Below are 11,902 nucleotides of genomic sequence, written 5' to 3'. Positions count from 1 at the left end.
TGTTCATCGTGCACTGTCGGACTTTGTCTCAAACACGACAAAAATTGTTTTGCAACGTTCCGTGCAAAACAATAGAAAGAATAGGAAGAAAGAAGTGCTACCTAGTTTGTACTTCCCATTGCATTTTTCGTTACGCTATATTCCTGCTGGTATCTTGAGAATACCACGTCCTGCAGGATATACTTCAGGATCAGCATTGTTTATTTTGACTGATATTGTGTTAAGAATATACTGAAATAAATTTCACAAAAATCCTGTTTTTTCTAATTTAATAAAAATTGGGCTTTAAAGGGTTAATACTGCTTATAATGAATTATTGGGTAAACATGTCGCTAAAAAACTGGCATCAAAATATACCAACGGAGATAATAAAATAGTATTAATTTTAACAATGCATTTAAGGGAGTTATTAATGATAATACTGAAAAAAGGAATGTGTATTTGAATTCAAAGAATGACTCGTTTTGTTGAACTATTATTTTTAATGTGTGTTTTTAACATAAGTATTATCCAATATAAGATAACGTAGTATTAGATGGTATTAGTATAATTATATCTCTATTTAGTTATGTTTGTATAAAACTGAATCATTTTAACATCTTGATTATACGTTACATAAAAATCATTGTAAAAATAAACATTTTAAAAACAATGCCAACACAGCTGCTCCCAATCCCGTAGAATGATCTGAACATCCAAAATCTACAATATGACTACTCCTTTTTTGAATATTCCGAAATTCTTTTGAAACACTTTCAAAGCAACCATGAGGATTTTGCCATTTTATAATTGTTTCCAACCATGGCATATTTAAAAACTCGGAATAACCTTCAATTCCGCAAAGAACAACTGAAACAAATTTATGATAAATAACATAATTTCAAAATAACAATTGTATAGAAAGATAAATTTCGATTAACGAGGACTCTTAAAAAGCATCAAGTATTGCTTATTTCGAATCGAAATTATAGACTTAGTATTCATAGAATTCATAGAATACCAAATCTATAATACGATAGTAATAGAAACGTATTCTTTAAAATCATCAGAGACCTCCACGGCTCCAATCAGTCCTACAGAAGCAGCTCTAGCACAGTAAGGCAGTTTTGGTAGAGCTTATTGTTATTATAAGAAGCTTTAATACAAGAGCTGCGGGTTTATTAAATAAGAGGTCTGTCCAAGGATTAGTATAATAGTAAAACCACATATTAAAATACGGCACTGTAAAAAATTTTTAGTAAATCTGCCGATTTAAATACGGTAAGGATTTAGTACCCATTAAACGAGGTAAAACTACTACACGAAAACTCCAAAAATACTACTCAAATGATATATTACTAATATTACTGTTAAGATCCGTAAATTTAGCCTAATGCAATTGTATGCATTTACTCATTGCTATTTTCTCTATAACTTTGTCAAAAGACAGTCAATTTTTCTGCTGGCACCTGCAAAACACCCTTTCAGTTTGTAAAATTACCATCGCTAAAATTTCATAAACGTGCGCGTTAATATCACTCGTACCATACATGTTACATTTTTCTGTATTTTTATCATCGCGCTAGTTAAATGATTTTTGCTACAAATCCGAATCACAGTTAGTAGTGCGTAGTGCCAGTAAAATTTATTGTCCATGTCAAGGTACTTTTACAAACTTTTTTATTATTAAATTTATGGTTAATTACGTACATTTATCGTTTCTTGTTACCATTTTAATAGTCACATTTTCTATTATTGTAAACAAAATCATGATGTCAATATTATTATTTTCTTTTTACCATTCTTAACCTAACCAACATGTTTGCTTATAACTGAATAAAATTACTGTTATATAAAGGTAATTTATGTACTCAAAGAGGGAAATCTGCTAAAATATTTTTACAATGTGCGTTGATGAATTTCGATTTCAACTATTTATAGCTAGTTAGATATTTCAGGACAAATGAACTGGAGCTGATCGGCTGTGTTGCGAATTCGCTCCATCTGCCTGGGGCACAACACACACCAATAAAAGAGGTGGAAGAATATGATTTCATTACCCTACGCTCCACAGTCCAGGTTGGGACTCGGTTAAGTCAATCAATCCTCTCCATTTATTCATATTACTAGCTTTCTTTTTCCGTTTCTACTTTAAAGTTTTCACAAATCCTTCTGTACTTGATCCATACAGCGTAATTTTGGCAGCTCGTTGGGTCGCTTTTCCCACCATGTATTGTTGAGTTATGATGCTTGTTGATTCGGACTGTTCCATGCGTTCCCATCATCTCAGTCTTCGAAGCTTAATCAGCTTTACCACATTAGATTCTCCGGACACCTGCTGTAATTTGAATGGCTTCTCACCTTCTATTTAAATTACATTTTTTTGGAGTACGTTTTGACTTAATCGTTTCTTCAGACTATCGGCAAATATGTTTTTAAATAACAGGTAATAATTCAAGTCAAAGGTAATATCAAGCAGACCTAGAATATTGTTTAGGCCGGGTTAACGAGACGATAAGGTACATGCTAGACCTAGACCCGGCTGTCATACAATTTTAAGAGTTTGTCATGTCGGTCTTCAAAGAAGTATCTAGTGGGATGATTATTATCTATTATTGCAAAGCTCTCGCTGAATATAATAAGGAACTAAGAAGGACAAAAAGAGAATCCCCTAAGACTTTGCTAGGAGATTGCAGAAATTTAAAGGCTCCCTAAAGTTCTCTCCAAGGACCCCCAGATAAGTATACTTTTATTACAAAAGATAAAGAGACCATGAATAAACTTTTCACGGTGCACTTTCCTAACTCTGAAACAAAACTAGTACCACTAGACACGTGGCAGCATACTGGACTGGAGACCACAACTTATAGTTTTATGGAAAACTGGCGGTGGTAAAAAAAGTAATGGATTAAAACAAAATCTAAACTTATTTAAACCATATAAATCATTGGGACCGAACAGGATTTATCCAATACATACTTAATGAAATGAACTTCTGAACAAAACATTATGTATGATACTACTGGCTAGCTTAGGACTGGGGTACATACCAAAAGCATATAGCTTTATAAGAGTAAAAACCGGACAGGCAAGTCCCTAAGGCCAATAAGTCTGATTTGTCTAAAAGAACTAATGAGTAATTTCTACTAGAGACTCGAGGCACATTAAGAATGGTCTATTAGTTACAAGTTGAAAAATACAGGAAGGGAATACGGAAAAGAGCAGGATTCTCTATGAAAATGGATTTAGGCTATCTCATACCGGGGATGGACTATGGCCTGAAAAACTAAGAGGTGATGTTGAGTGCATTTGTCGATATAAGGGAAGGCATTCGACAATACCTTCTATGAAGTAATTACAATGACGATTCTGCTAAAAGGAATAGACGAAACAAGCTGCAGATGCGATCTGATATACGCAACGTTATTGATGGATACAGCGTCAGCAGGATAAACCAGAGACTGTCCACAAGGAGGAGTCTTATCGTCTCTCTTGTGGAATCTGGTCATGGATGGGTTATAGTTAGTCTTACCAAAGACAAACATGATATTCTTGGCTAGTATATCACCTAACCATCTTAGCCCAGAGGAAATTTAATGCCATAGCCAAATATATTATTCAACAGGTTCTTACTGTGGTTACACACTGGAGTACCAGGAATACCAATATTTAGGGCTTAAAATAAGCCTCAAAAGTACAAAATCATGATATATACTAGCAGAAATTTAGAAGGATTAGGTCTTCCAAGTCTGAATAATACAAATCAGCTAAATCTGGTCAGTGATGTAACATACTTTTGGGTAATATTAGACTCGACGCTTACTTGGAATCAGTAGATAAAACGAAATACCAAGAGAGTGGAGACTATATAACGGTAGCCAGACGCACTCATAGAAAAATGAGAAATCTAAAACTAAACATATTATATTGGATATATGACATGGTGTTAAAACTAACAATACAATATTCATCGGTGGTATAGTGGAAGTGGCCAAAGGTGCACAATTAAAGTGTGATCCTTAAACTAAACAAGACCAATGACTTGTTTGCCTGGAAAATCAAGAGACACTGAGGGATACACTAACCGTAGCTTCTTCTTTGAGTGCCGTCTCTCAGTCGGAGCTTTGATATCATAATCACTATCTTATCTTTATCTACCGCTGCTCTGCAGAGCTCTATTGAACTGCATCTAAACCCTTAAATTCACTTACATTTTTCAACCCTGACACTTTTCTATATTCCTTCCTCCTCTTATCTTTCCCTGTATTATCAATCTTAGCATTTCATATCGCTGTCCCCTCATTATATGTCCCAGATATTGTAACTTTCTTTTTGTATTGTATTTATTATTTCGTATTATTTACCCATTTCTTGCAATACTTCCGTGTCGATGCTATTCTAAGCATCCTTCTGTAACACCACATTTGAAATGACTGAAGCTTATATATGTGTTCTTCCTTCAGTGTCCAGCCTTTAAGTCCACATGCAGTATCGAAAACACGTAACATCTCAGAGCTCTTACTCCCAGTTCTAATCTAAGATATTTATTGAAGATACTTGTTTTTATTTTTACAAACGCATTTATTGCTATTTCTATCCTGGTCTTTATTTCTGTTGTTTGATCATTATTTTCTGAAATCCAGGTTTCCAGGAATTTGTAACCGTAACTATAGAGGCCTTACTGGACCTCCCTGCACATCCTTATTCTTTACACATGGTTATATCATAAATTTAATTAAGCATACCGTACTTCTGAGCATAGGGTACCCAGATATAGGCCTAAAGTACCCTTAAGGGTACTAGGTAGAGGTTTGTAAAATTTTTCATTGTGCCAGATAAATTAATATGAGGACTTTCGAACTCAAGCAGACACAGATAGTCAATCGGACATAGTAATATCATAAAATGTAATTGGGCATATCGTACTTCTGAGCATAGGGTACCCAGATACAGGCCGAAAGTACCCTTTAGGTACTAGGCAGAGATTTATAAAAGCTTGAATTGTGCCAGATAAATTAACATGAGTACTTTCGAACTTAAGCATGCACAGATAGTCAAATACCTATGATGCTGTTAGGAGCCATAAGTTGGACTAGTTGGACTCGTAAACTGGTGGGGTATTCCACCGAAAACTACAAGAGAGACTGTCGGAACATAACAGTACCACACTGGTATAAGAGCTAGGACATCTGGGTACACACATATGAGCACTAACATCTGAAAGATCTGATTGAACTTTGCGCGACCAAAAAAAGTCTGAATTCAATCACAACATAACTTTTACTGAAAAAGTATACCCGCATAAACATATAGCAAAATTTACATTAAACGACCATCCGATAAAAAAACTAAACAACTGCTGAAACGAACATAGATTAGCTCCGAATCATATCAGGCTTTCTTCCTGGACATGCGTCAGTCAAGAGATACCTGCATACAATGGGGCTGTTTCATGGAGACCTAAGCTACATCCTCTGTAGCAGGAAACCCGAAAGGGTCAACAATATAACTAGGAACTGCACGACACTAGATCATAGGCATACATTTTTTTTGAAGACTACCAAGTGACATCCAAAATTTACGGTACCATCGTTATCATGAATAAATGGAAGATGTACAATAACTCAACTCGCTGCAGTAAGGCCGATTTAGAACAGACATCTTCGGGAAAAAATGCATGGCGCATGTAAAATTGGATAGGGGCGACAATTGTAGTTGTACTACACCGCTTACATACCTATAAATACTACTGAGAACGCCCAAGGTAAACGTTTTACGCCGAGAAACAATATTCTCCAAGTACTTGCAAAAGTTTTTTAAAAACAACTAAAAATTTGACACATACACTTTCTAGCCACAATAAGTTATATAAGCAAACAAGATCTTTAAATGATAATTCAATATTATTGTAATGATTCCAGAATTCTTACCTTGCTCCATAAATATATCATGATAAGGAAATTTAAAATATTCATTGGTTTTGGCCTCCTTCAGAATATATGAACAAAATAATCTGGTATATTCCTTTATTGGTACCGGATCTTCAGGGACTATACAGCCTTCCAGTCTTTTTATTTGCATATATAGAAGCCTACAAGGTTATATGTAATATAAAATAAAATAAAAAAACTTTATAAACCAATTGTTAGTTTGTTTGCAATGGTCAATTTAAGGTTAATCTACTAGATAAATTGAATAAATCAGTGCATTAAACATATTATTTAAGTGACATAGAAAAAAGAACATCCAGTAATATTTGTAGACATGTTTCATAGGGTTAGGTAAGTCACAGGCCTACAGAAAAAAAATTGTTTTGGTGCCGTGAATCTTTAAGCTGATTTTTACTATATTAGGGGTGATAGATCGAAATATGGATTCCGTTTTTTTTTGTATCAGCTCTAGTTTTATGGTTATGGCACATTCCGAAATTAGTAATTTTAATATTTGAGATAATGAAGAATATGCTATTCAAAGAAATATACATTGTTAATTAAACTTGTTCCTCAATATATTTGTTGTTCTCACGGTATTATGTCTTATTTATGCAAGAAATAATACTTTAACGTCGTTACATTACTATTTTATAAGGAAATAAAATAGCTTGGAAAGTATTTTTAAACTTTTAAAACGATACATTTACCACTTGACATAAGTAATTTTTTGAAAGTATTTTAAACTTTTAAAATGAAACATTTACCACTTTTAAACCCATTTAGCCCCCACCTAATAAAATATAGTACTTCAAAATCATTATTAGTGCTGCTATCTGTCGATAGCTAAACCCAGTTAGTAAAATTATTTCAATAAGTATCCGCTAGATGGCATACTCATTCATATTTACTGCTAATATTGTTGCCTGTTGCCTTTGTTGTAGTCAGTTTTGGTTGTTCGGTGGTTTTGTTTAGATATTCATAACAAATATACATAATTACCAATTTTTGTGATTTGTTCAGAGTGTTGTATCAATTGTGAGGAGTATACATTACAAGAAAATTGGAAAAGTATTACTGACTTTGTGAAACGTGCATATCTTGGATATTTTGGTGTTCGGCTTGGTGATCAAGATAAAATATGGGCACCTCATATTGTATGTAAAACATTCACAGAACACTTATGGCAGTGGACCACAGGAAAAAGAAAAAGTATTAAGTTTGAAGTGCCAATGGTATGAAGAGATCCTTCAAACCACGTTGATGACTTATTCTTGTGTGGTCAATGTTTCAGGGATCAATAGAAACAATCGCCAAAAGTGGTCATATCCTGATTTACCTTTAGCCAGTCGCACAGAACCCCACAGAGCAATTACCGATCCCAGTATTCCAAAAGTTACCTGACATTTGTGAGGATGGTGACATTTTTGAACACATTTCTGACTTCAATCAAGACAGTGATAGTGATTACGATGAAGTAACAGCAAACCCACAACTATTTAGTCAAGAAGAACTAAGCGACCTCGTTAGGGATTTAGCCTTCCGAAGGAAGCGTCGGAACTTCTGGCTTCAAGATTAAATGATAAAAATTTACTGGAACAAGGCACCAAAACTACTTTTTATAGAACAAGGGAAAAGGAACTGCTACCGTTCCTTAACCAAGAAGAAAACCTTGCTTTCTGTTTGGACGTTAAGGGGCTCTTGGAAAAATGGGACTTCCACACTACGATGCAAATAAATGTCGTTTGTTTATTGATAGCTCCAAGCGTAGTTTGAAATGTGTTCTGCTTTACAATGGAAACAAGTTTGGCTCAATATCAATTGCTCATTCAATTGTGATACAAGAAAAATATGCTACAATAGCTTTAGTTTTACAGAAGATAAAATACCAGGAACATCGCTGTGTGATTTGTGTAGACTTGACAATGGTAAATTTTCTTCTTGGGCAGCAAAGCGGCTACACAAAGTATTCTTGTTTCTTGTGCCTCTGCGATAGTAGGGACCGAAAAAAACACTGGATTAAAAAAGAGTAGCCTAAGAGAAAAAACTTGGTAATTGGGCAAAAGAACATTATTGTCCAGTCTTTAGTCGAACCAGAGAAAATATTCTTACCACCCCTCCATATTAAGCTAGGTCTAATGAAGCAACTCGTTAAGGCACTTGACTAATGGACCATGCTTCGTCTACGTAGGAAGGTAGCTGTCCCAGATAAGTACAGAAAAACTTAAAGCTGGAATCTTTAATGGACCACAGATCAGACTTCTTACAAAGGATCCGGCTTTTGTGGGGCCAATGAATTAGGTAGAGAAAAAAGCTTGAGTTTCATTTGTGGACATTATAAAAAATTTTCTGGGAAATCACAAAAGTGAAAACTACGCTGAGCTGGTAAACCGTTTGCTTAATAACTTCAAATCACTTGGATGTAATATGAGCATCAAGTCTACTACTATCTTCACAGCCACCTGAAAACTTAGGTGACATAAGTGAGGAGCAAGGTGAGAGATTTCACCAAGACATAAAAACCATGTAGGACCGCTACCAAGGAAGATGGGACACCCATATGATAGCAGATTTTTGCTGGAGTTTGAAGAGAGACTGTTTAAAAGTTCATTCCAGGAAATCACTCAAACGAAGCTTTCGTTACGTCAAGTATTTTTTTTTTATTTTGTTAGTTTTTTTCTCAAAACTGTATATCTGTTGTTTTGTGTTGCTGTGTGATTTTTATTTCAATTTAGTATATCCATATCAACATATTCGTATTTTAATGCATAAAAGCTGGCATGACCTACGTTATCTTGAAAACTAGAGCTAATAGGCAAAATTAAAGCCCTATTCGGAATCAGCACCCCGAATAGACCTTAAATCAGCTCTAAACACTTTGGCACCAAAAACACTGTAAATCTGTGAATTGATCAAAATTTCAGAAAAATCCAACTGTTGGAAAAATGTAAAACATTAATAATATGTTGGACTTCCACGATATCTTCTACATTCAAATATACTCTTTTACTCATTACTCAAAAAAGATGATCGCTTTTCTCTTGAGGTATCTTATTCCAGACTACTTGTACCTTGTGCCTAAGTGCCGCTAGAGTCGGTGTAGGATGATGTACACGGAGTAATCTTTTTTCCCAGATGTATTCAATGGGTGAGAAATCGGAAGATTTAGGGGGTCAAGCTAAACAATTGACTTGCTTGTCTTCTTTAAAAGTAACAATCGTAATTGTTGGGAAAGTAGATTGGGGAGAATCCTATATAAAGCAGAACATGTGGATCCACCACATTCTGGATGTAATGCACGACCGTCATGTTACCTCTGATAAATATCAAATGTGACCTGCTTCCACAGACAATAGTAGCCCTCCATACCATAATTCCAACAGTGTAATGCCCAGGTCTTTTCAAAGAAAATTGAGGATCTTATTTTTCATCACGTCGCCATCTCACTCCTGCACGATCATTATCTATGTCCAAACAGAATCTGGATTCATCACTAAAGACAATAGAATATTCGTTCAAGGTCCCAGTTTAGCCTCCGCATCAACCCAGTCGATCTGTTCCGTGTGTATGAGTGAGAGGTAGGGCGAACTAGAACGATATGAAGTAAGTCTAAAGCTTCTGATTCGGTGATAAATAGTTCGCATCGTAATGGACCTTCCATGTACTTTAAACCAACAGTCTGCAATTGACGCTGTCGTGGTAAAACAGCTCCGTACAGACAAAAGCTCATGCCCGACAGCAAACCATCGTCGTATTGATACTTTTTTGTATCCTGGTGGCTATTTCTCTAACGGCCGTCAGTGGTTAACAAGAGGGGTGAAGTAATATTTACCCATAGAATAACTGGCATATGTCTTTTTACATTCACAGATTTAGTTATGGTAAATTAACCTTAATTTTTGTTTTATTTTTCTTATGTTAGTAGAAAATTATGTACAATGATCAGTCTAGTAGACTACGTTTTTTATGGAGAATTATCAGCATATATTATATTTATATGAACATAGATCGGTATAGATTAGTTTTGATGCGTTTATCACGTGATATCGAAAATATATTTGTAGATATATTCTATAGTGTTAAATTGAGCGTTTGTATTTATTGTTTGAATTAAATTTGTTTACTCTTACTGTGTTACTTTTATACAGTTTTTCACTGCTGTTATCAACTGTTACAATATAGCGTTATTCTCCATAGCATTCTAGAACTTGTCTATCGGCACTAAATCATATGTTTTTTTTCAAATCTGTAAATGCGCAGTAGATTGTCTTGTTTTTTGTTAATTTTCTTTTTGATTACTTATTGGATCGTGTACACTTGGTCAATACAGGAGTGTCCTGCAGTAAACCCTGGTTGATCTTCGATAATTTTGCCACTGATATCTTATTCTAGTTTTAACAACTTTTTCATACAACCGATCCACTGATTATGCTAATTTCTCTGTAATTTTCACATTTCCTTCAGTCTTCTTTTTTAAATATTGATGTAGTATAAGCATTTGTTCACTCTTCAGGTAGTTCTTCACCTTTGATGGCTTTTTGAAATATTTGATGTATTATGCAAAATAACTTTTCAAATAAATATTTAATCAGTTCCTGCTCTACTCTTCCAGGTCCAGCCAATTTCTTGTTTTTAATGTTCTTAATAGCCCTTCTGACTTCTTGTATAGACAAATCCATATAAATGGAAATGACTCACATTGCAACAACTGATAAGTGATTAACACAAAATCAGATATACAACATCTAACTGAAATTTATTCATTTCTGCTAATGCTAGAAACAAAAAATAATCAAGTTAGTATATTAGACTCTCTTTAATATTACCATCTTGTCTTACTGCATTTTTCGAAACCCTAAATATTAAAAAACAATCAATATTAGTTTATATATATATATATATATATATATATATATATATATATCGAGAAAAGAAGTACGACCGTTAATCCAATATAAATTAAGGATCACTCGCAGAGTGGTGGGTTTTTCGGTGAAAAGGTGGATAAAAAGACAAAGAAGGTGGCTACTTCATCTATATATATATATATATATATATATATATATATATATATATATATATATATATATATATATATAGCGAAGCAATCGCAACCTGCAGATTACAGTTTATCAGTTTATTCTTTAAACAATAAATTAAAGGTTTTATTTATTAAATTAAATAAACACAAAATTAAACTAACCTGTGTGTCAATAAATATCCAGTGTCCATTCGTGAAGTGTTCATCATCATATCTTTGCATATGCTACTCACATAACAAGTATTACCGGTTGTAAGTTCCAAAATTTCTCTCAAACAAAAGTTTGTTTCTACTCCTTTATAAATTGCTCTCTTATTTTTCAAAATTCTTTCAGGGGACCAGTCCAGATATTGTCCCAAGTTGGTTATTTCACCAAAAGTAACATTTTTAATCAGCGTGCGAAACCATTTATGGGAATCTAACAGTTTGGTTTCAACTGAAGGAGTACCATTAAATTTTAATTTTTAGATATGACATATATTAATATTATTTATATATATATATATATATATATATATATATATATATATATATATATATATATATATATATATATATATTTAGATAGAGATGAATTTGCAGAAATCCTTACGAAGAACTTTACAGATGGAATATCTTTTGTGGAAGATTTATGAACATTCTCAAGAAGATGTAACTGAACGAAAAATATACTCAAATAATTAATGACTATCGCTCAACGCCCACTATCAGGCGACACTTGTGTGTGTGTCATTAGCATTTTTTCGACATACGCAGCTCGACATTCTCTAGCTTTTCTTAAGACAATAATGGACCAGAAATAAACAAACAAAAACCACTATGAGGGTCAGCAGTTTTTACACAATCAATAAAAAAATTGTTTTACTTAAAAAAATATGAAAACGGAATAGAGTTATCACTAATTCGTTATCCCGGGCAGCAGTGGATCAAGTGAAGATTCTGTGATTAGAGT

General features: G+C 33.8%; 1 protein-coding gene across 2 annotated transcripts in view; it reads right to left on the bottom strand.

Moving 5' to 3' along the window:
* Positions 1-495: 495 nt before the first annotated feature.
* Positions 496-11,902, bottom strand: part of LOC140438275 (UPF0764 protein C16orf89 homolog) — a 34,027-nt gene continuing 22,620 nt past the window's right edge. For both annotated transcript variants that reach the window (XM_072527968.1, XM_072527969.1), the window contains exons 3-5: positions 11,113-11,386; positions 5,910-6,070; positions 496-849 (exon numbers count right to left, since the gene is read on the bottom strand). In XM_072527968.1, coding sequence (XP_072384069.1) covers positions 623-849; positions 5,910-6,070; positions 11,113-11,386 — 662 coding nt within the window. In that variant the 3' untranslated portion in view covers positions 496-622. The remainder of the gene's footprint in view (positions 850-5,909; positions 6,071-11,112; positions 11,387-11,902) is intronic.

The sequence above is a fragment of the Diabrotica undecimpunctata genome, chromosome 4 (genome assembly GCF_040954645.1).
Source record: "Diabrotica undecimpunctata isolate CICGRU chromosome 4, icDiaUnde3, whole genome shotgun sequence".
Classification (NCBI taxonomy): Eukaryota; Metazoa; Arthropoda; class Insecta; order Coleoptera; family Chrysomelidae; genus Diabrotica; species Diabrotica undecimpunctata.
This window is presented reverse-complemented; position numbering and strand designations above follow the sequence as displayed.